This window comes from Anolis sagrei, chromosome 5, assembly GCF_037176765.1.
Source record: "Anolis sagrei isolate rAnoSag1 chromosome 5, rAnoSag1.mat, whole genome shotgun sequence".
Taxonomy (NCBI): Eukaryota; Metazoa; Chordata; class Lepidosauria; order Squamata; family Dactyloidae; genus Anolis; species Anolis sagrei.
In genome coordinates, this window is record NC_090025.1 from 28,120,916 (window position 1) to 28,147,000 (window position 26,085).

General features: G+C 42.3%; 1 protein-coding gene across 1 annotated transcript in view; it reads right to left on the reverse strand.

Annotated features, from left to right (window-relative positions):
* Positions 1-20,058, reverse strand: part of TACR3 (tachykinin receptor 3) — a 58,435-nt gene extending 38,377 nt beyond the window's left edge. The window contains exon 1 of the mRNA XM_060779147.2: positions 19,343-20,058. Coding sequence (XP_060635130.2) covers positions 19,343-19,761 — 419 coding nt within the window. The 5' untranslated portion in view covers positions 19,762-20,058. The remainder of the gene's footprint in view (positions 1-19,342) is intronic.
* Between the last annotated feature and the right edge of the window lie 6,027 nt (positions 20,059-26,085).

The window sequence follows — 26,085 nt, forward strand, 5'->3', positions numbered from 1 at the left end:
TATTTTGAATCAAAAGCATAGCATAAGTTAGTATAAATTAGTATAAAACTGATAAAAATCAAAGGAGCACTAGTGGCTAATTTTCTTTTGATAAAAAACGGGCAACAGCAACTGCGTTGCTCATGGAATGTTTGTAGTCCAAAAAGGTAACAAAAAGGTAACAATCTCAAGCTCTGAGGAAAACCATATACAATCTGGTGAGACAGTTAATGGAGCCACCACAGTGTGCTCAGTACTTTTCTTATTCTTCCAGGGCCTCCCAGGGTTGGACGTACTTAGAGAGACACAATGAAGACATGGGGCTGGATAATTGCTTCTCAGTGGCAGATAAAAAAGGCAAATTCAAATAGAAACTGATAGCTAGCCTCTCAGCAAGGGTTGATCAATACTGGAGATGAGTAGAACCAACTCAAACTCATTGGCAAGGGCTCTCTCTCTCTCTCTCTCTCTCTCTCTCTCTCAATGCTACTATAGTTTAAAACCATGGTGATAAATTTAAGCGAACATGACTCCTTGTGTGGCACTACTATAGTGGCAAATGTAGCAGTGGCAGCAAGGGTGAATTAAAGTAGATACAACTAATTTTAATGTTTGTTTATGTTCTGGTATTGATTGTCGTATATATGTTGTGGCCTGCCCTGAGTTCCCTTCATGATGAGAAGGGCGGAATATAAATGCTTTAAATAAATGAATGAATAAATAAATAAATTGGTGCCTTAAAGGGATATGAATTTGTTTCTTAATTCAAGAAACATTTTCTAGCAGATCTAGATGTGTTCATTTTCCTCAGATTTCACAGACAGAATCCTGAAAGAGATAGGCTTGCTCAAAAGGACACAGTGTTCTTGGTGAAACCTGGGCAAACTTTAACTGAACAAAAATTCAACTCATCCAATTGCTTCATGTCAGTGAGTTAACAACATCCTGACATTTCTGTTTCTAAAATATCCCTTTGCAAGTCTCATCACACAGTGAAGTTGTAAAATTGTTCCAAGAAGCCTACAGAGGAACTAAGTGTTCACGCATGGTGCACTTTATCATCATTTGGAGAAGGACAGAATTTGGTGCTCTAGCGTGTTACAAACTTCAGGTTGTTCTTTGTACAACATTCTGTCAGTTACTGCTTTTTCAATACCTCTAGAAGTGCTGCATGCAAAAACTTACTAAAAGGCTTTTATTAAGGGTCTATGAAAATAGCTGTAGCAAAAGCAAGAATTGTGGGGTTGGTTTTGATATGTCAAGTGTAGGTTTTCATGAGGTGAGCGGTGATGTTGAGCCCTGAGTAATTTCATATTGGTTTAAGTTTCAAGCTACCACCCTTTCATTCTGCTTGCACCTGCAGATCCATTGAAACCAACAGAAAAAGCAATCTCATATCACCTAGCTTTCTGAATTGCAAAAATCTGTCAACGTAATTTTGTCCTACATACAAAAAAAAGTTAGACCTGTAATATAAAGAAAAATATGAATGCCAGTAGTCTTCTAAATATCAGATATTAAAATGATCATATTCCTGGGCTTACCAAATGCATGTTATACAAACAGCCTGCCATGGAAAAAGAATGGCAATCAGAATACCTCAAGAAAGCAACCTGACTTGTGTGCCTTTAACTGAAAAACTGCTTTAAGTAACAAAAACATCCCAGGATGAAAAAAAACTTTGGAAAATGGCAAAACCTTTCATAAGCTCACCCAGCAGTGGGGAAAACCTTGAAATAAATTCTTTTGAGATGTGAGAATAAAATATGAACATATTTACATCCTTGCCTGAAGGTAATTCATATTAACTCCAGGAGATAAACCATGTAAGTAGTTATACATCTGCAATGCAGCACATCCATACAATCCACATAGTATTTTAATATATGGACATGATAGTGTGTGAAGCAACTTTGAACTACTAAATATACTGTAAGACTTGAGAAACAATAGCAACAATACCAAAAAAGTCTAATGATTCTACATGGCTTGTATTTGAGATAAATGGATGAACAGGCATGCTCTTTGAATAGACCATATACCTTTGAGACAAGTATTTTCACTGATGAGGTTGGCATTCCAGTATTTTATTGCTGAAAAATCAAATAATTGGCTCTATATTCTTAAAAGAAACAAACATAAAACCACAAACAAGTTGCAACTGGTGACCTAAAGCAGAATATCCAAACTTTATTTCTATTAGATAGCAAAAAGCTATTCAGCTCCATTACTGTAAAATCAAGAAATAAACAGTTTGCAATATGCTATATATACACTGGAGACAAATAAAACTAATTGTCCATAAAATGGTTTCTTGCAAAGGAAATTATTCTTTTTTTAAGGAAGAAATATCTGAAGTGTATTCTCTGGAAATGTCATTTTAAGACAACACAAGAAGAAAATGTAGAAACCTAGGCAAAAGAATCAGTTGAGATTTTCTGCAGTTTTTGCAAAATAAACATCAAAAATGTCTAATATAGGATACTGTTTCAATCCTGCTGTACCAATGGTTCCCAACCTTTTTTGACCAGGGACCACTTTGACTAGGTACCACCCTCCAACATTTGTACCAAAAGGGTTACAAAACAGTTTTTGGTCAATTTTAAATTTGATTATTTGGGGTACTGATTCAGAAAATTGCACTGGATAGACCACATCAGCTCTAGTTTCTGTTACAGAACATATACCATCCTGTAGTTTCCATCTGTTCACCCACAGAAAACCATATTTAATAATCTAGAGCTGATGTGGTCTATCCAATGCAATTTTCTGAATCGGAACCCCAATTAACCCCAAGAAGAGGCCTAAAAACGAAGACACAAAGGTGCTCCTGCTTCCAGGTGACACATGGAATGGTTCCGCTCAGGTGGAGGGAGGGAGGAGGAGAAGCAGGTTGTTGTCATGCCTTTCGTGAGTAGTTCGCCTCTCCCCTCTTGACATCCCTGATGCCTCAGCATGGTAAGAGACTAGTCGCTCTTGTTACAATGGTCTAGTAACGGTGAGGTCACAGAAAATATTATAGTTCTTGGGGATTACTAGTGGTCCATGGACCACAGTTAGGGAACCACTGTACTATACTCACATGCATAAAACTATGTGTTATACATGTGCATGATGAGATGGAATGGCGGGATCCATTTAAATTGTGTTGCTATGAGAGAAATGCTTAACATAACTTCATGAGAAAAATAGAAAAAAATTAACAACTCCCTGCAATACTTCAAAACTGAATAGCAAGGTTGTTTTTCTAATATGTGTCATACACTTATTGACTGACATTCATTCAGTGTGCTAAGCACATTTAAGTTAAGCATATGTTTATTTTTGGTTGCTACAAAACAGTATTCCCTTCCTAACCCTGCAGCAACCAAGCCCTCCCCTGACCAACTATAGAGCTGCTGATGTACCTGTTCTTCTATGATCATTCATGACTGGAGAAGAACTGGGGATGGACTTCAGATATATCTGGCTATAACCCTGTTGCCTGATGCAAAATTATTAACTCAGATGCTAAGATCTCCAGAGGACCTTGGTAGGCCTCAGTAGATGATGTAATTGCTTCACATCTGCATTTAGGAGCATAGCCAGATGCTACTATAATTTCACCTGTACACCAAGCATGAATGATCATGGATGACTTTGGCAATTATATGGCATTGTTTTGGGAGGGGGGGAAGGATAAATGGCGCAGCGTAGAACTATTACATTGCATTGCGATTGCAGGCATTGTCTGTTTTGGCAAGTATCAATGTATGTTTTCAACATCTACTGCCTGAGGTGGTTGCCTCACTCTGCCTTGTAGTAGGACTGGTCCTGGGTTGCCCTTACTACTGGCATATCTATATCTGGCTTTGTTACACCATACGAGTGCAAGCGTATCTAGCTTCCATCTAATAAGCAGCCTGATTATTTCCTTTATCCAGCAGGATGACCCCTGAAGCCCTCAAAAAAGATGCAAGATATCATTTCCTTTCTCTGCCGTTGCTCCATAAATAAGTGATTTGTGCTGATTCTGAATCCAAAGGCTCTCATCTTGGGAGATAGGTAGAAATCCAATAAAAATAAAATGTATTTAATCAACAAATATCCATGTCAATAGTCGCACATTTTCAATTACTTTTTCTAATCCTCATTTCAAGCAGTTTTAACTAGCAGCTACCACATTTAATGGCAACAAATTCTAATTACTGACAAAGGACCATGATTGCCACCAGCAGCTTTCATGATTTTTTTTTTTCCCCAGGGCAAGAATGGAAATAACGAAGTAGCAAGCAGCAAATTCTCTTTCCCACCAAGGTATCAGGTATAACAGTACTGGACAGAAATCTAACATTATATCCTAATCTGCCTGCCTGTCCCTACCTTAGCAGTAATATGTCAAATCCCAAATGGGGCTCATGGCCTCTTACATCTGCTTTGCTCAGTGGTGGATTCTGAAAAACTGAAATACGAGCTTCTTCAGTGGAAATGCAGCATCCCAGCATATTGTTAGTCACTGTTAGCAATCCCTTTGTCTTAAATTGATCTTGGATTGTGTGGTTTTAATCATGTGTTTTGATCTTTATATGATTTTAAATTCAAGTTTTAATGTATATGTTTGTCTTATGTGTGCTGTGAATATGGCATTGAATTGTTGCCTTTGTAAGGCTTCTCTGAGCCCCTTTCAGGGTTGGGAAGGGTGGGGCATAAATACTGTAAATAAATAAATAAATAAATAAATAAAGGCTACATTAAGGTGCACATGGATGTGTCTTTTACAGATGCCTACTCAATGAGCTTTTGTTCATAAATATGGTCAGCTTCTAGTAATATGTAAATCCATTCAATTGTCCCTCTCTATCCACAGATTCAACTACCCATGGCTTGTAAATATTCTTTTAAAAAAAAGGATCCTCAAAGGCAAATCTTGATGTAAGGTACACTATTGTAGTATGTCATTGTATATAATGGGACATGAGCATCCATGAGTTTTGATAACCATGGGTATCTTGGAGTTGGCTTTCCTGCTTCTTGCTGGTAACATGGGTGCTCTTTTCTGACATCAATAGGAATAAGTGTAGTGGGCTAGAGTTCTGTGGCCAGTGGGGAGTGGTGCCAGTGTCAAGAGAGATGAGACATCAGCTCAGGGAAAGGAGAATGGCAGCAGACTGGGCCAAAGTGGATCCAGTCCAGTCATCCAGACTGTTGCAGAGCTCCAAGATACTCCAGAATTTCCCGCAAATTCCAGCAAATTCCATAGTATATAATATTATATATTATATGCTAACGTTTAAATGTTTTTAAATGCTTTATGTTGTTGGGCATTGAATCTTGCCTCTGATTTCCAAGTAGGTATAGAAAGGAAGCCGTGGAAGCCTAGAGAGATATCATTATCAGTATTAGCAATCCAAGATAAATGAATCAGCCAACTTACTTGGTATAAGACAGCTTTCCACATTCATACAATGTGGGTGGCATTAAGAAGTCTTTTTCTTATTCTTGCCCAACAGCAAAAAGCATTTCAGCAAGACTGAAGTTGGATGGACTGACCATGAACCATTCCAATAAATATAAACACATGAACAAAGCAGCACAATTAAATGGTGTAGGAATGAGTTCACTTCATCCTGATGGAAAGCTATTTGCAATCTCCAGACTTACGAAGATATAATACAAATACACAAGGAGTGATAAGTACATTATGAAACAGCAATATTAGCAAAATGTCATTGCTCTTTATATAAAAACCATTAAATGTTATTACATAAAGAGCCTATATTCTTCTTGCAGTTCGGATTTATATATGTGGCTTTGGAAATTGCTATGGTATGTTTATTCATTAATTAAATTATTATCATAACAGATCAGATAAGATCTGTTGCTTTTAAGGCATTTAGGACACCCCTTCCTTAAGTGCAAACCTCAGGATTTCATGGGACAGAACAATGAAATGTATGAGAAATATTGGTGCTATGATTACGTAGTATCTATCGGCCTGATGTGTCCAATTATTCCTGGACATTACCACTTCTTATTGGGAGTGAAAAGTGGGGAGAGAGAAACTTGCACGAGTATATATTTCAGTATATAAGTCCATCCATGTCTTGGGCACATATTGTAGTAGAATTAATGCAGGTTGACACCACTTTAACTGCCAAGGTTCAATGGTATAGAATAATTGTTTTACAAGCCTTTCTGGAGTATGAGAGCATTCAGTGATGGTAGTCTTTGCATTTTTCAGAACTTTGATATTTCTCCACCTGTCTTCCCAAGAGCTTTGCAGGATTTTTCGAAGGTAGCACTAGTGGAATCATTCCAGAAGTCAGGACCGATGTTTGTAGATGGTCCATGTTTCACAGGTTTACAACAGAGTTGGAAAAAACAATAGTTTTATAAACAAGCATCTTGGTATCTCTACGAATGTCCTGATCCTTGAACGCTTTCTGCTCCATTAAAAAAATGCTGCACTTGCAGAGCTCAGATGGTGTTGTATTTCAGTATCAATGTTGACTTTTGCAGAGACATGGCTCCCTAGGTAGCAGAGATGGTCAACATTTTCTAGTATTACACCATTAAGGTATAGTGTGACACCATCAAGCTCTATTTCTGGCAACACAGATGGATTGGTTGGTGTATGTTGATAGAGAACTTTGCTAACCTAACCAATGTGGAACAAACTCTGAGAACTGGGAAGCCCTAGCCTTAGAGTGTCAGCTGTTACCAACTATGCTATGGATTTTGAAGAGGCACAAATAAAGGACAAAAGGGAGAAATATGCCAAAAGGAAGTAGCACAAGGCAAATAGTTACCAGGATAATTTTCCATCTGGAAATCTATGTTCTCACTCTGGAAAACATGCGGATCCAGAATAGGTCTCCACATTTACTTACAGACCCACCACCAAGACTCTATCCTTGGAAGACAATCATACTCAATCTCAAGTGATCGCCTATGATGATGAGAGCATTAAGCAGAATTTATCTTGCTGCATACCACAGATCACCATTGAAAAAGTGAGAACTTTACTTCTTATACAGTATGTCCATGGCTTTTGCTCAGAACTGTTTGTAACTCATTTGGACCATGTTGATTAATACAGCACATTACTGGCCATCTTGATGTTAGTGCAACAAGAATGCTACAGCTCCTACTACAATGGAATAGAGATCTTTTTCACAGAGACGCTTGGGGGCTTTGTGTAGTGCTTCCTTATATTGGTTGCTCAAACATGATTCTAATGTCACTTGAGTCCTTCATACCATTTTCCTTCTTCAGTTTGCTTTTGAATGTTAAATGGCAATTATTGCTCATGAATTTTAATGTGGCATGCAATATATCAGGCACACTGGGCAGGGCTCTGGGAAGTGATCTGCCTGCAAAGTAACAGTGGTAATAAAATGTTTTGCTTAATGCTTTGCATAGAAATCAGAGCATGTGGCCAGCTCTTCCACTCATTTAAGTCTCTTTGGTTCTCTGTGAAGTAGAAAATAGAAAGGTTGCTTCATTTCTTACCTTAATAGAGGAGACTCCCTGCTTAATAACACCAGCAATATCAAGTAGTTAATTTTTACGCACAATAATGAGTAATAGGGAATGTATTCCTTTTAAAAATAATTTTCCAAGTGCCTCTTCAGGGTAAGATAAATAGTAAACATGTATTATTTATTTATTGCATTTACGGTATATTCCTCCTTTTGCCCAGCATGGGATCCAAGGCGTTTGTCACAAAACAACTATAATGCTCTTCTTACAAAAATGAAAATGCAATTAAACCACATTTCTAAGTTTAAAAGGCATTACAAGAAGATAAAAACAGATTAAAAGATGTTTAAAACAAAATATAAACATGCTTTCTCATTAAAAGTCTTATCTACCTCAGCACACGAAAAATAAAAACTAAGAGCTTCCTTAAATTAAAAGGTCCTACTTGGAAGAACACCAGGGAGGGGGCCAACTGGATGTCTTAGGAAAGAGTTCCATAACTTGGTGTTGAACATTGTAGAATTAATGCAGCTTGACACCACTTTAACTGCTATGGCTCAATGCTATAGAATCATAGGTATTGCAGTTTGAAAAGGTCTTCAGTTTTCTCTGCCAATGAGTGCTGGTGCCTCACCAAACTACAAAATCCAGGAACCCACAGTATTGAGCTATGACATTTTAAGTCATACAGGACTGTATTAATTCTATAGTTTAGATGCATCCTTGGAAGCAGCCACTAAAAAGTATTTCACTTGCTGTCTCATTCTCAACTTCAGGGAACTTGCATGCCACAACAAATGACAAAACCCAGGAACCCATGGAACAGAGTTGTAGCAGTTAAAATGGTGTCCAACTGCTATAATTTGGCAGTGTAGATTATGTGAGTTGCAGTTCCCACAGTAGCTAGAGGGGAAGTGGACTTATTCAGCTTCACTGTACTTTTATGAAGAATCTCCATTGTAATCCAAAGGGTTTAGAAATGGAAAGAACCATTAGCTTTACAAGAGGCTTGCTCCTGGTAGAAATGCTATTGATTTAACCAATCTGCCAGTAATTTTGGAATTTTATTTGAAGTCATTGCTGTAGGAATTGTCACGAGAAGAGCCTGGCAACCAATAACGACTGGTGCTATAGTCCCACCAATGCCCAACGGAACAAGAGGGCCAGAAGGTCTATTTGGAGCAACCACCTTAATGCCACCTCCCTTCAGCTAGTTGCTGGCAATAACAGGTGCTCCCGGCAGTGTAGGGGTGAAGAAGACAACATTCCCTAACCTTCTCATTCAGATAAAGCGAATCCTCCAATCCATGTGAAGGTTTAATTTGTTATATATGTAGAGTTGAGAAATTTGAGAGGCTGTGTTGTAGAGCACTAGAAGTATCACAGCACAGAAGTATCAAAATAAATAATTGATATTAATGAAGATAAACATTATTTTGAGTACATTTTGGATCTGTGATTATTTTGCATATCTGTACTGCTAGATAAAGATGCCATTGAAGGGGGTACTTCTTTAATGGTCTCCATAGTCAGAGACTAGGGGCCCTTCCACACCGCCATATAACCCAGAATATCAGAGAATCCCACAATATTGGCTTTGAACTAGATTATCTGAGTCCACACTGCCATATATTCCAGTTCAATCTGGATTTTATTCAGTTGCGTGGAAGGGGCTTAGGAAGCTATGTAACAGATACTAAAACACAGCAGATATATAGGAAATTTAATACTTGAATGCCCCTCACATTTATTTATTATTTATTTATTTCATTTACTTATACCCCGCCCTTCTCACCCCGGGGGGGAATCAGGGCGGCTTACAGTGGGGGCACAATTAGATGCCCAAGACAATTCACAAGCAGTACAAATACAAACAATTCACAATTAATTAAAAACATCAATACATAATAAAATCATAAAAACAATCTCATGCTCAGGGTTCAGAGTCCATATATCCATTCCATTCCATTTGTCCTTGTCTATCATCAGATCCTTCAGTTAGCTGTCAGAATGACCAAAGGCTTGATCCCAGATCCAGGTCTTCAATTTTTTCCTAAATGCCAAGAGGGAAGATGATGATCTAATCTCCCCGGGGAGTGAGTTCCACAGGTGGGGGGGCCACCACTGAGAAGGCCCTGCTCCTTGTCCCCGCCAGCCTCACTTGTGACAGTGGCAGAGTCGAGAGCAGGGCCTCCCCAGAAGATCTTAAGCTTCGAGATGGGACGTAGAGGGAGATCCATTCGGACAAATACACTGGGCCGGAACCGTATAGGGTTTTGTAGGTCAAAACCAGCACTTTGAATTGTGCTCGGAATTGGATCGGCAGCCAGTGGAGCTGGCGCAACAGGGAGGTTGTATGCTCCCTGTACGTTGCTCCGGTGAGCAATCTGGCTGCTTCTCGCTGAACTAGTTGTAGTTTCCGAGCAGTCTTCAAAGGCAACCCCACGTAGAGTGCGTTGCAGTAATCCAACCGGGATGTGACAAGAGCGTGGACCACCGTGGCCAGATCTGGCTTCTCAAGATACGGGTGCAGCTGGCGCATAAGTTTTAATTGTGCGAAAGCTCTCCCGGCCACCGCTGAGACCTGGGGTTCCAGGCTCAGCGATGAGTCCAGGATCACTCCCAAGCTGCGAACCTGCATCTTCAGGGGGAGTGTAACCCCGTCTAACACAGGCTGTAACCCTATACCCTGTTCGGCCTTACGACTGACCAGTAGGACCTCTGTCTTGTCTGGATTCAATTTCAATTTGTTAGCTCTCATCCAGTCCGATACAGCAGCTAAACACCGGTTCAAGGTCTGGACAGCCTCCTTGGTGACAGGTGGAAAGGAGTGACAGATTTGGACATCATCTGCGTAGAGATAACATCTCATTCCAAAACTCCGAATGATCTCTCCCAACGATTTCATGTAGATGTTAAATAACATCGGGGACAGAATTGAACCCTGTGGGACTCCACACAACAACGGTTGTGGGGCCGAACAGGTGTCACCCAATAATACCTTCTGGGTCCGTCCCTCAAGGAAGGATCGGAGCCACTGCAAAGCAGTGCCCCCGAGCCCCATATCCATGAGGCGACCCAGAAGGATACCGTGATCGACGGTATCGAAAGCCGCTGAGAGGTCCAGCAGAACTAACAGGGACACACTCCCCCTGTCCAGTTCCCTGCGAAGATCATCTACCAAGATCATCTGCAAAGATCATCTACATGCTTCTTTAATAAGGTTGTGATTTTGAGGTAAACTTTGACCTGTTTCATGTCCCGGCTTTCGGTGGGGTTCCTGATCCATTTTTGGGAGCCTCCCAAAATCGGGAGGACAGATATCTGTTTTTGCTCCGGGGTGCCGAAAGATCCATTTTCTATCGGCCCTTTATGTGAGGCGGGGGCCTTCCAGGGCTCCTCTTTCTGTCATTTTAGGCACTAAAGCTGTTTAACTCTAGAGGCACTCAGCTCGAGGCAGGTGCACACTTTAAGGAGGCTTCTGACCTGCTTCTTCTCTAGAGGCACGGCTACAGACAAGCAAATGTACTTTCTGGGCCTACATGCCACACACACTCTCTCTTTCCAAGGCAAGGAGGCATGGAGTGCCACGTGGTCACAAAAAGCAGGAAAGGAATCAGGTTCAGCTCTTACTTGTTTTTGTGTCCAACTGATTTTTGTATCAGGAGGGACCTTCCCATTATGTACTCCCAAAGGTAATGAAAATAATGAAAGAATGGATAAAATGAAGAAAAATGGTTCTGCACACAATTCTACTCTTTAAATCTTCTAATTTGACTTGTCCACCATCCCTCCATACAGTGTAAATTTATCTGGTCAATTTAGGGCTGGGTGGTAATTTGCTACTCCTTCCCCGAGATTTTTTTTTGTCAACCTTATTTTGTAACTGAGGGCCATTGACAACTGGTGATATCAGTAAACAGGTTGTCATTTAGAAAATAATTGAGGAAGACCAGTGTTCACCTTGGCCCTCTTTTTTGGTACAGGATGCATACCTCACATTCCAGTAACATTTCTTATTGTTTGCAATGCTCAAATGAGACTTGTATTCTGTCATCTGAGTAATGTGGAATATATTAGCGGGTGGGGACATGACTGTCTGAACCACACAACTCTGGCCTACAATAAAATTCAGCTGGATGCGGTGGCTGCTGTTCTCTTCTCATCAACTCAGCATTTGTGCCTCGAGGGGCCTCCCTCCCTCTTTTTAATGGCAGGACCAGCTCTGACACTATGGATCTTACTTAATGGTCATTAGTTCCTAAATATAGATGTCATCAGAAAGACAAATGGTTCTTTGCTTATTTTACTGCAACAGGCTAAAATAAATAAAATACTTCTGTAAGGTGTGATAAATTTTGTGGATTATGTCTAAGACTGGATATTTTCATTTTACATGCTTTATGTTATTCCTTGTAGATCTTTGCATATCTGTAGCTTCATGAATAGTCTTTTTCTACATTTGCTGGAGATTAGGGGCACAGAACCCCCTTGAAAATATAAAACCACGAATAAAGAAATTTCTATAATTTTATGTGAGAGAACACCTCCCAAGGAGTTTCTAGATTTTTCAGCATGAGTCTATGGTCAACTTTGACTGCAAGCTGTCCATAGAATCATATTGGAGGGCCTAGAGATTCCCCTAGGCAGATGTTCCTTCTAGAAATGTCAAGACCCTCCAGCATGACCAGAGGAAGTTGGCCATAGAATCACACTGGAGGACTTAGAGATTCCCCGAGAGAACATTTTAAACCAAATACCTGAAAAATCAAATACACAAAAGTCTAAACCACAAATGTAGAGTGGCAACTGTACAGCTACAGAAAATAACCACTTTTTGAAAGAGCAACCAAGAAAAATATTTTGCATAATCAGTTTTCTTTTCTGATGTAACACTGCAGTTCATAATTATGAAGGAAAATATTCTATAAACAATTCCCATTTTTTCCAAGAAAAAGGCTTTAAAATCAGGGAAAATAGGTTTTTCCTGAATGTTTTCATATCCTTGGCCCAAGGTCTTCACATTTCTAGTCTTTGGCTTGGGGGGATCTGAGAAGGTCCCAGGGATAAATGAAATTGCCCTTTAAGCCACACGTGATTTTCACTCATGATATGAAGAAAAACTCACCAAAAACATGGAATTGTTGCAGCTATCTGTCAAAGCCATTCCCAAAGACAAACAGATGTATTGGTATGCCATCTGGGGAATGGCACTTTGGGACGGCAAGCTGTCACTGCAGTGTCTCTAAGTATTTGCTTCTTGCTTAATCTCTTTTATGTTCACTAACTTGGGATAATTTCCACAGGGAGCCAGGCAATTCTCAGAAGCACTATCATTACTCTGTTCTACACCATCCAAATGGACTTGGCTTATCCAACACAGAGGAAAGTTTCGAGATTTTGTTTCGATAATGGCTCCTTGAGGAGAGAAAGTTTTCACCATGGCAAACCTTAAGCTGATTTCCTAATTTAAGCAGCAGGGTCAAAAATGACTCAGGACCTCATCACAAAAGCTAGACAAAAGGTCCTGCTTCACCTGACTTTGGGGAGAAAAAAGAGGGGTAGCAGGGTGAAGCTGTTGCCCAGCTTCCTCTTGGTGAGGCTTTCCCTATCACCCGGGGGAAGTGTTGCTCTTCTGTGAAGGAAGGAACCATGCTTGCTCCATTGGAGCCAGTACAACACAGGAAGTCTCCCATATTCTGGGGGAAGCCTCCAGGACACTTTCACCCCAGTTGGGGTGGAGCCTCTGCTAGAAGGGTGGCATGGGGCTCTGTCCAGAAGACAGGGTGAAATCATCCTAGGATGCTTTTTGAGGTGAGTATGATGAGGTCGTCACTAAGAAAGTGCATCACCAGGACCTACCTTTTATGGATCATTAACAGACTAAAGAAATAACTATAAATAGAAAATACTGCCGTGACTGAAAAATAATTTGGGCAAATTCTGGATTGATCCAACCATCTGTCACATTTTTAAAGGTTGCATACTCTAGTGTCCCATAAAACTCTCAAAACATTCCTTGGAGCTAAATGTCCTACAGAAGTGACCACTGGGTCACTTCTGTACGACATACATCCTTTCTAGCAAAGACACACTGAAATACAGTAAAATGTAGACACAAGATGTAGTGGAAGGGATTCAAACCATGGTTAAAGAACCCCTGGCACTATTCTTGGACTCTAGTTCCCACCAGCCTCAGACAGGAGATCAATGCTCAGGGATGGTGGGTGTTCAAGTTGAACATAGTTCTCCACTCAAGTTAAAATATGCTGAACAGGGATACCATTAGGAGAAAATGGGTCAACACAATTTATGTCTCCAGACATACGTAAGGAGAGAATGCTTCAAGAACATGGCCATAAAGCCCAAAAAACCTACAACAGATTCAGATCTATTGCTCTTAGTTATTTTCAATTTTTTCTATTAAATGGCCAGCCCGTTCAACTCCATGTTATGCAGGAAAACACAATTATACTACTTTCAAAAGATGCCTATCCAACTTTTGTTTAAAGGCCTCTAAAGATACAGAATCTTAGAGTTGGAACAACAGAGTGGACAACAAAGTCTCAAATATCTGGACTTCGAAATGAACTGCTTATATTCCACTATTCTAATATAAGGGAACTCAAAGTAGTATTCCTGGTTTCCTAGAGCGTCCTTCCTCCAGGATAGAACTAAACCCATCCTTTCTTAACAGAAAAATGCCTACCTCATGCATCCATGTCCTGGAAAATCAGGCTGCTTTCACCTTTATATATGATAGAAATACATTGGCTAACAAGCAACAGCAAGAACATCTCTCTGGTCAGCCAAATCAGGCAATTCCAACTAGTTGGTACCCACGAGGGTCTGCCTACAGGGGAAAACCAAGAATGGGCAACTTGGAAGTCCCTGAATCATCCAAGATGGAAGAGAGAGATAAAAATTATGTGGGCATTAAGGAACAATTTCACCCCTAGGCACCCCACTGGATACCCCCTTCCAAGCATTAGCTCAAATATTAAAATTTTCCTCTATAATCTGTTTCAAAACTTTTTGCTGTAATTTTGAGACTTGGAGTGCTGATGAGGGCATTTCTGTGTGATTTTATGCCCCAGTGTGTCTTTCTGTATCATTTTCAAGCAAAACATAAATACCCCAAAGGTTTACCAAAATGTTTTAACAAAAGAGGTGAGGGGCTTTGTAGTAGAAGGATAAGACCCCCCACCAACCCTCACCACCTTCCACTGAGAGCATGAATGACTGTTGGCTCAATTTTTTAAGTGAGCTCATATAATCTCCAGCACCAAGGCCTTTGAAGAAATATCTTCCCACATGCCAAAATCTGAAAATTGCATAGAAAATGCCAACGACCTGCCAGCGACACCAGTTAAACCACAGGATCCTTGAGGTATATGCTTCCTGTCATGAAATAAAATGACTTTATGCTCATATTGTGTTAGACAGGTTCTCAACTGGTGGTCCCTTTGGGAAGAATGAATCATTTTAATCCTGACAGGAAATGAAGTATTTATACATGGTAGTCTATTTCCCCATCTTCCTCTGACACAAATGGGTGACACAGATTATATCCTCAGGAAGACCAGTAACTTTTGTGGTCATATCTGTATTTGTCAATTATTTAGAAGGGAGGGAGAGCTTTGGAGACATGTGCTCACATTCATAGGACCTTATCCCACTCTAATTTCCCCTGTTTACTTATCGTCTTCATACGTCGGCAAAATGGAGACCACTCTATGATGCACAGCATGGAAATCCATCTTGCCAGCATGCAAAGATGGAGAGAGGAGTCCGTTTTCAAAAGTCGGGTGTTTCCTGACTCCCGAATGACTAAAGCAGTGGAAAGTAGAGGACAGCTGGAAGATCATGGGAAACATTGTGGGATGGCGGACCACCCCAAAGACCGATTTTGCTGGAGCAAGTTGGGTCTTGAGTCCATAGGACACTTTCCCCCACTTTTCTCCTACCTGTGGGATAGACTCCCTAGACCGCTGGTTCCCAACCTGTGGTTCGTAGACCACCCGTGATATGCAAGAACTAAAATATGGTCCATGGCCTCATCAATACTACACCATTGCCTCAAAACCACATGGCAATGAGAGCGACTGGTCTTGTGAAATCCTCTTATGAGGCAACAGGGATAACAGGAGGGGAGAGGCTGACTACCCATGAAAGATTATTAAATATGGTTTTCTGTGGGCAAGCAGACGATGACTACTGGAAGGCATATGTTCTGGATCAGAAACTAGAACTGATGTGGTCTATCCAATGCAGTTTTCTGAACCAGGACCCCAAATAACCAAACCAAATCCAAAATTGACCAAAAACTGTTTTGTAAGCCTTTTGGTACTAATGTTGGATAGTGATCCCTGGTTAAAGTGGTTCCTGTTCAAGTGGTCGCTGGTCAAAGTGGTCCCTGGTCAAAGAAAGGTTGGGAAACATGGTCCTTGACTGTGTCCTACATTTCTCAGTCTAGTTTACAATTGGTGGACTATTCACATCTACCAAGGAAATTTCTCCAACTTGGTACCCTCCTAGGACCATTCTGGTTGGGGCATTATAGGGTTTGTTGTCTAAAACATCAGAAGAACTGCTTGGGAGATTTCATAGTAAGACATCTTAAAGGAAACATGACCACAGAGTGTTGAATTCCAAGGACTTTTGTCTGATCCAGAACTCTAGTTTTGACATTCTTCAATAGTTCAGTACTGTGCCAGCAATTTAAATATGGCGACAAATACCAAAACATGTGACAGCTGCATCATTAGAGAGCTTTCTCAAACAAAATGTTCTCTATCTATTTCCAAAAACAGTATAAGGGATGCTGGCAGGAAGTTGAAGATCCTGGAAGCTATGAACAATGGTTGTTAATCAATTTCATTGAAGGAGGGTTTCAATATAAAGTTCACATCTTAAAAAGTTTCTAGAGATGGAATGATAACAGCTTGCCCTTTAACTGTATAATGCACAATAATTTGAGTAAATAAGCAATAAAAATATTCTGCTTCTGAATGTGTCCAGAATATATAGCCTCATTACTAAATGCGGCCCCTTTCTCACAGCTTAATAGAATTCCACATTTTTGCTTTGAACTGGAATATTTGGCAGTGTGGGCTCAGATAACACAGTTCAAGCAGATGTTGTAGGATTTTCTGCCTTAATATTCTGGGTTATATGGATGTGTAGAAGGGACCTAAGTCTACACTTTAAAAATTTCCAGAGTCTTCCCCAGTAAGGAAGACAGGGCAGATCTCCCAAATCCTATGACATTATAACATATGAAGTCATGAACTGCAGTCAAAAGCAGGGATGGTTCATTTCTGTTTGGGAATTCCCAATAAAGGGCTATGCTTATGGCATTTATTTCCATTTTGGGTGCAACTACACAGTGGAATTAATGCAGCCTAACACCACTTTAACTGACTGGCTCAATACTACAAAATTTTGAGATTTGTAATTTTGAGGCAGCAAGAATGTTTAGCAGAGAAAACTAAACACTTGAAAAACTACAATTCCCATAATTTCACAACACTGAACCATGAAAGTTAAAGTGGAATGAAACTGCATGAATTCCACAATATAAATCCACCCAGATATTACTCCCGATACTGGCAATGAAATAGAATTGAATGCAGACATCTTATTAATTTATTGTTGAAGGCAATCACTGAGTTGTTGTGAGTTTTCTGGGCTGTATTGCCATGTTCCAGAAGCATTCTCTCCTGATGTTTTGCCTGTATCTATGGCAGGCATCCTCAGAGGTTGGGAGGTCTGTTGGAAATTAGGAAAATTGGGTTTATATATCTGTGGAATGTCCAAGGTGGGAGGAAGAACTCTTCTCTGTTTGAGGTAGGTGTGAATGTTTCAACTGGCCGCCTTGATTAGCATTGAATGGCCTAGCAGTTTCAAGGTCTGGCTTCTGACTGCCTGAAATAATCTTATTAATTCATTTCTTAACAGATTTGTTTTCTGATTAAGACAAACAAAAGAAAAACAGTAAGAAGAGAGAGAAAATTTGAAATGTAATGTAGTGGGGGAAAAAAAAGTAATTGCATGAGAAAAGCTCAACAATGAAAACTAATCTCTTTATCATTCTCAGAGCTTGGGGAAAAAAACCATTGAAAAATTACATCTCCTAAAATCTCTAAAAGCATTGGTGTTGTGAATAGTTTGGTGAATGGTAAAAACTCCCTAACCGAACCCTGCTGGCGGATGCTGAGTGAACATAGGAAGACAATCTCATTCGTCACAAACTTTCCAAATATCTAAAGCATCCAGAAGTTATGTTTCCATGCTTGTTAAATATTACATGGTGGCCCTGATGAATGCACCTCCCAGCATGAGAGACAGCACATTTCTCTAATGAAGGCTGGGGATGGAGATTCTAACACAGGGTGCCATTAACCTGCGGAATTGCAGCAGGAATTTGGAACAAAAAACGAAGGCAGTGAGTGTTTTCTAAAACAGACAGCAGAGAGGAAGCAGAATAATTAAAACACTCCTTCTTTCCACTGAGTCAAGATGGGGATCTTTATTTTGGGAATGATACTTTAAAACACACAAATACACAGAAGAGGGAAATTTAAAACACCTTATCTACTTGCAAAGACCTGAATGGAGCCGAGTCAGTGAGAGAAGGACAGCTAGTGAAAGTGTGCCTCCAAGTTACTTGTTGAATTATGCTGAGCCAATGATTTTCATCGTGGTTTCTTAGACAGGAAATACTTGGAAGGCAGCTTTACCCCTAAAATAGAACATACAGCGCCTGCTATTCCTTGATGGCCTCCCATTCAAATACTAACCAAGGATAACCCTGCTTACTTCCCAAACCTCAGATCGGATTTGATGGCTTCAGAGCAGCATTCCTCAACCTAGAGGCCGGGACCCCTGGGGGGCCATGAGGTGGTGTCAGAGGGGTCACCAAAGATCATCAGAAAACACAGTATTTTCTGTTGGTCATGAGGGTTATGAGTGGGAAGTTTAGCCCAATTCTATCAGTGATGGGGTTTAATGGGCTCTTTGATTGTAGGTGAACTATATATCCCAGCAGCTACAACTACCAAATGTCAAGGTCTATTTTCCCCAAACTCCACCAGTGTTCACATTTGACCATATTGAGTATTCGTGCCACATTTGGTTCAGATCCATCATTGTTTGAGTCTACAGTGCTCTCTGGATATAGGTGAACTACAACTCCAAAACTCAAGGTCAATGCCCACCAAACCTTTCTAGTACTATCTGTTGGTCATGGAAGTTCTGTGTCCCAAGTTTGGTTCAATTCCATCTTTGGTGGAGTTCAGAATGCTCTTTGGTTGTAGGTTAACTATAAATCCCAGCAACTACAACTTCCAAATGACAAAATCAATCCTCCCAACAACCCCATCAGTATTCAAATTTAGGCATATTGGGTATTTGTGCCAAATTTGGTGCTGAGAATGAAAATACACCCTGCATATACTGGGTTTACGACAAAGGGGACGATGATGATATTGACACAAAATGTGCAAACTGGGCTTAGGAAAACCAGGGGTATTTTTATTCAAAAAATTAATACATTTCTGCTGAAACATTGCATAAAATGTGGGCGCCCCCCTCCTCCTCTGATGGAGTCCCCAGGTGAAGTTCGCACCTGCCCTCTCTTTACCACTTCTCAGAGGTTTCCCACCCAAAGCATTGTTGAAAGCCAGAATCACTGGGTTGTTGTGAGTTTTCCGGACTGTAGGGCCATGTTCAAGAAGCATTCTCTCCTGACCTTTCTCCTGCATCTATGGCAGTCATCCTCAGAGGTTGTGAGGTCCCACCCAAAGCTTGGAAGCCTTCCTGCCTGCCTTTCCCGGGGAGAGAGAGGGAGGGAGGGAGGGAAGCAGACCCTGTGGCTCCTCCATCCTTCCTTCCGACTCACCGGTCCACGGCGATGACAGTCATGGAGTAGATGCTGGCGAAGACGGCGGTGATGGGGAAGAAGTTCTGGAAGCGGCAGTAGGCCTCCCCGAAGTACCACTGGCCGTGCAGGGCGTAGAGGAAGTTGACCAGCGTGTTGAAGGCGGCCACCGAGGCGTCGGAGAAAGCCAGGTTGACCAGGAAGGAGTTGGTCACCGTCCGCATGCGCTTGTGCGCCAGGATGATCCAGATGACCACCAGGTTGCCGAAGACGGCCACCGCCACCACCAGCCCGTAGGCCAAGGACCAGAGCGCGATGCACCACGAGGGCTGGGCGAACTGGTTGGAGAAGTTGGACGCCGAGGGGGGAGCCAGGCTGCCGTTGGGCCAAGCCAACGAGGAGTCGGCGGCGCTCCAGTTGGAAAACGGCGTGGAAGTCATCCTGGGAACGGGTCCCTTTCCTTCCTCCCTTAGTTCCTGCCCTTCTCTCCTCCCCAGCCGAAAATCCGGGCAAGGAAGGGAATCCCAAACAGAAAGAGAAGCTCCAACTCGCCCCGTCGATGCGCTCCTAGCTGCGCGCTCTCCCTGCCTCTGCCTGTCTCCCGCTGCGCTCTCGAGGAAATGCTGGAGGAAAGGAAGGGGGACCGTCCGCCCCAGCCCCTTTTATACGCTTCTGGGAGGCGAAACGTCAAAGCTGCTCGGCTCCATAGGCTGGGGGGATTCCTCTCCCTCCTTCCCTCTCTCCGCCCTCCTTCTCCGCGGCCCCCTCCCCTCCCCAACTGGCGCCGGAGGATTGCGCTCCAGCCTGAGGAATTGGTGGTGTTGGATCCCACCTGGTGCCTCATCACACGAGAGAAAAAAAATCCACTTAAAACCCGGTTGCTGCCTCCTGCAAAATTCTGGGGTTTGTAGTTTAGGAAGGAGCCTTTAACAGTCTCACTAAACTCCCTCCTTCCACTTTCCCTTCCTTCCTTGCCTCCGTCTTCCCTTCCCTCTTTCCTCCCTCCTTCCTTCCCTCTCTCCCTCCTTTCTTCCCTTTTGCCTTTCCTTCATTCTCCCTTCCCTCCCTCCATTCTCTTCCACCTTTCTTCCCTTCCCTTCTTCTCTTTCTTCCTCCCTCCCTCCTCTCTTTCCTTTCTCCTTCCCCCTTCCTTCCCTCCCACCCTTTGTCTTTCTCTTTTTCCTCCCTCTCCCTCCCTCCCTTCCTTCCTCCCCTTTTGTCTTTCCTTCGTTCTCCCTTTCCTCCCTCCATTCTCTTCCAACTTTCCTTCCTTTCATTCGTCTCTTCCTCCCTCCCTTCCTTTTTCTCTTTCCTTCCTCCTTCGATCTCTTATTTCCTCCCTCTTTCTCCCTCCCTCCTTCCTTCCCTTTCCTTCTTCCTTCCATCCCTTCTTTCCTCCCTCTTTCTCCTTCCCTCCTTCCTTCCCTCTTTCCTCCCTCCTTCCATTCTACCTTGCCTCCCCCTTTCTCCTTCCCTCTTTCCTTCCCTTTCCTCTCTCCCTCCTTCCCTTTTGTCTTTCCTTCCTTCCCCCTTCCCTCGCTCCATTCTCTTCCCTTCCTTCCATGCTTCTCTTCCTCCTTGCCTTCCTTCCTTCCTTTTCTATTTCCTTCTTCCTTCCATTCTACCTTGCCTCCCTCTTTCTCCTCCCCTCTTCCCTTCCCTTCCACCCTTTCGCCCTTCCTTCCTTTCCCTCTTTCCTCCCTCCTTTCCTCCCTCCTTTCCTCTCTCCTTCCTTCCTTCCTTCCTTCCTTCCTTCTCTTTTGTCTTTCCTTCATTCTCCTTTCCCTCCCTCCATTCTCTTTTGAAGAGGAGGGAAGGGGGAAAACTGACTTTCTGCTGCTCTAGAGACCAGGGCACAAGGAAACAATGCTTTCAAATGGTAAGGAAAGAGACTGAACTGAAAAGATTAGAAAGAACTTCCTGGAGAGTGACATAGGATGCCTCAGAGTGTGGAGGAGTCTCCTTCTCTGGAGGCTTTTCCACAAAGGCTGTCTCCTGGGAGTGCTTTTGTTGTGCCTTCTTGCATGGCAGGGGGTTGGACTGGATGGCCCTTGGGGGTCTCTTTCAAGTCTAGGATCATAGGATTCTATATCAGGAGTAGGCAATATGGGTCTAATGGATACACTTTTTACTGTCATCCACCATCTCATCCTGACCAAGGCCAACCCTTTTGGGATCCAAACGTATCCTGTGTTTTTTTCCACTTTCTGTCTCTGAAAGAGAAGAGGAAGGGGAGGAAAGGGCAGGGAGGGGGCTTCCGGAGAAACCCCTCCCCCCAGCCCACTCTCCCCACTCCGGCCCACCATGCGGCCCCCAAGTTAGAAAGTTTGCCCATGCTTGGTGTAGATGAACCCAAAGGAGAATGATCTCTCTGGACCAAGGGTGCATCAATATTGTATTCATTAAAGATTTCCCCTAACCCACTGATTCCGGCTGTGAAAGCCTTCAACAATACTATCTCTGCCAGAGTGCTGGTGCCTCACCCAACTACAAATCCATAGCATTGGACCTTAAAAGGCTCAAACTGCATTAATTTGACAGTGTAGTTACTCACCTAGTCCACTACTTTAGCTTTGATTTTTTAAAATCGTGTCAGAAGCTATTTGAGAAACTGCAAGTTGCTTCTGGTGTGAGTGAATTGACCATCTGCAAGGCTGTTGCCCAGGGGATGCCCGGATGTTTTACCATCCTGTGGGAGGCTTTTCTCATATTCCTGCATGAGAAGCTGGGATTAACAGGCGAGAGCTCACCATGTTTCATGGATTTGAACCACCAACCTTCAGGTCAGCAGTTCAGCCAGCACAAGGGTTTAACTCATTGCAGTACCTCAGCTTTGTGGTTGTTCAGTGCTTCAGGTAAGGATTGTTTCATAGCTCTGCCTGGAAATGTCAGAGATTGATCCTGGATTCTGCCAACAGAATGTGCAGTACCTCATAGATTCTAATTAATTGCTCAGTCAGAACAGAAGAACATTTTGCTTGGTTGCTAAATTACCCTTTAACTAAAACTGGCTGCAAGGGGGCTACTTTGGGCTCTAGAGTAGCTAGCTAATAGCTATTGCTAATTGTGCCTCAGCTGAGCCAGTTTTTAATAGTACATATCAAACATCCCTATGCTGATCAGTTTTGAGTGTTTACTAGATTATTTGCATTGGATTTGTCTTCATCTTTGTTCTTGAGATAATTATGATTTTGCAAGTCAGTTAACACTTGGTTCCTTAACTTAGTTTCGGTCCTAATTTGAATAAAATTAGGTCTTTGGATGCCTCAAAAACAGATGTGAGCATTACGTGACTTGTCCTTCCTTTGTGCCCTTAGCACCAGCCTGTTGTGCTGGTATGAAACTTTTCAAAGCGTGGAGACAGAGTAGGATATATATAGTCAGCTCTCCATGTCCATGGATTCTGCATCCACAGATTCCACCATCCACAACTTCAATATCTATCTACCTTATCTATCTATCTTTCTACCTTATATCTATCTATCTATCTATCTATCTATCTATCTATCTATCTATCTATCATCCATCCATCCATCAACATACTAAAATATGTATGTGTGTGTGTGGCTGGCATGTCCACTTACACAGACAAGCTCCTGTCTCCACAAACTGCAATAGCTCCCATTATTCAGAAGACACTCATGGTCTTCATTCCATTGCAAATTATAGTGAGCACCATGAACATGTCCAAGTGCTCTGCCAATGGCCTCCACAAACACAACACTGCCCACCACCCAAGTGAAGGCTTTCATATGGGGACAATTCCAACCTAGATTTTATGTGTTTCCTCCACAGAGGCGGCCCTAGGTAATTTTCAACGGTAAGCAAACAGTTTTTTGGTGCCCCCCCCCCCCCCAACTAATCATTGATATATATTTTCTGTTTGTCGTGGGAGTTCTGTGTGCCATATTTGGTTCAATTCCATCATTGGTGGAGTTCAGAATGCTCTTTGATTGTAGGTGAACTATACATCCCAGTAACTACACTTGCTGCACTTGCTCCCTTGCCTGGCCCGCTTTGGGTCCGGAGGCGTGCCTGAAGATCCCGGCGTGTGCACCAAAAGTCACCTCTTCTCCTGACTTTCTCCTCAGCCATTGGGACCAAGAGAGAGAGAGAGAGAGAGAGAGAGAGAGAGAGAGAGAGGTGGAGATGCCCACCTTTCCTGAAGGTAGGTGCAAAAACAAAGGAGGGAGCGGAGGTGGGAGACACCTCCAGCCGGAGGGGCTCTCTCTTTCTCTCTCTTGGTCCCAATGGCTGAAGAGAAAGTCAGGAGAAGAGGCAACTTTTGGTGCACGCGCTGTGGTCTTCAGACATGCCTCCGGACCCGAAGCGGGCCAGGTGTGGCGGCTCCGCCCCTTGGCCCACCTGTGGATTGGGGAGAGGAGGCGGGTGGAGCGCCTGGGGATCAGGAAAGGGAGCCAGTCATGGGGAAGGGATCGAACGCGGAGAATGATTGAGTGCCAGCTCTGCTCACGCACCCAGTGGCTGGGTGGAGCAGGAATGAGAGGGGCTAGGCGAGGCTCAAGTGCCCGGCCCCTTTGGGAAGAGGATCGCCCGGTAGCGAGGCAAGAAAGCCGAGGCTCCCCCCCCCCCGGACTGCTAGGGCTGTTGTGAGCTGAGGGGGCGCTCCTCAGGTGGCGGTCGAGGGGCATTTACAGAGGTGCCTCTGCGCCCCTGGCAAAAAAGTGTTCTGTGACCGCTTACTTCACGTAATGAACAAGCCACCCCTGTTCCTCCATCACAGACATCCCAGTGTTTCTGATTCTCTCCATTGCTGTGGAATTTGCATGACCCCACCCACTGCCTCTCCCTTAACCCCTTTCAATTATTTTCTATGGCACACAGCAAACTGAGGAATCGATCAACAACTGAACATGCTAGAGTGGTTTGGGGATTTAGAGGAGTTGTAGGTCCTGAGATGTATAGTTTGCCTGCAGTATAAGAGAAGTCTGAACTCCACCAAATATGGACCTGGAACTAACTTGGCACTCAGAACTCCCATGACGAACAATAAATACTGGAGGTCTTTGGAGGAATTTGTAGGAATTGTAGTTTACCTACATCCAGAGAGCACTGTGGACTCAAACAATGATGGAACTGGACAAAACTTGGCATGCATACCTGATTTGAATACCCAAATTTGAATAATGGTGGGTTTGAGGGGAATTGGCGTGGATATTCTGGTGTTGCAGGTACTGAGATTTATAGTTCATTTAGAATCAATAAGCATTCTGAACTCAACCAAAGATGGAATTGGACTAAACTTGGCATACAGAGCCCCCGTGACCAGCAAGAAAAAACTGGAGGTCTTTGGGAGAAATTCACCTTCATTTGTTGGAATTGTAGTTCACCTACATCCAGACAGCACTGTGAATCCAAACCCTGATGGATGTGGACCAAATTTGACACACCTATCTGATATACCGAAATTTTATTACTGGCGGGGGGGGGGGGGGGGAGTTGTAGTTCACCCACAACCAGAGAAACTGTGACCTCCACCAATGATGGACCTGGACCAAACTTGGCACAGAGAAACCCCATGATGAACTCAACCTACTCGAGGGGTTTGAGGAGGACTGACTCACCATAGCGGGAGTTGTAGTTCATCCTGCGGCCAGAAAGTACACTGAACCCTATGGATAATGCACCCAGAGCAAACTTGCCCAGCATAATAATATTTAAATACTGATGGAGTTTCTTGGGGTTATACTGGCATGGTATGGGTTGTAGTTCACCCACAACCTTATGCATTTTGTACAATTAAATTATTGACTTGGGTAACACCAGGAACCCGAATGTTATATATATAAATTCCAAAAATCAAATGTTGATTTTGCTATTTTATACCAGGATTTTACACTATATTATCCTGCCATTGTGTGTATTGAGCAACCACAAGTTTTGGTATCCACGAGGGATCCAGCAACCAAATGAGGGTGGATACTAAAAGCTCAATATATTCCAAACATAAATAATCTCAACATTATAAACAGCAATAGGTAATTTTACGAGAAAGATGAAAGAATTTTGCATCCCTTCCCAGCACACCATTATCTGCATCTTATCAGTGACAACTCTAAAATCCAGTGGCAAGTTGTAAAGAATTTCATTTGCAAAGTGGGAAAAGCTATAAAAAACCAAGATGGAAATGTCTGTTTTAATGGGACTTTCCCAGTGTGCTGCCAAATTTTGATTGCAGATGGCAAAAAGCAATTTAAAGCAAGCATTTCTTGTTATTTATAATAAGGTTTCAGTGTTTTCTTATGAATAGGTGGTGTTGTAATTTGCCATGAAACCCAAGTTGCAGTCTCTTTTTAAAGATGCTTATGTTCAGAAACACTCTCATCTTGCCCACTTCTGATCTGATGAAGAACGTGATGACTAGGACTGAAATATGACTCCAAGAAAAGGAGGGAAGACAGATACAGCCACAGATTTTAAATGTGTATTGTGCTATTGTTAATGTTTATGTTGTTCTGTGTATGAGATTTATTTTAATTGCTTTGTATTGTTGTTGTCATTGCTTGTATTGTTGTATTGTGGGCTCGGCCTCATGTAAGCCGCACCGAGTCCCTTGGGGAGGTGGTAGTGGGGTATAAATAAACTATTATTATTATTATTATTATTATTATTCATACACAAACACAATGGTTTCCCAATTCAGGGATTCTTTCACTTTACAGTCAGTCCCCAAGTTACGAACAAGATAGGTTCTGTAGGTTTATTCTTAAGTTGAATTTGTGTAACTTGAAACAGATACATTT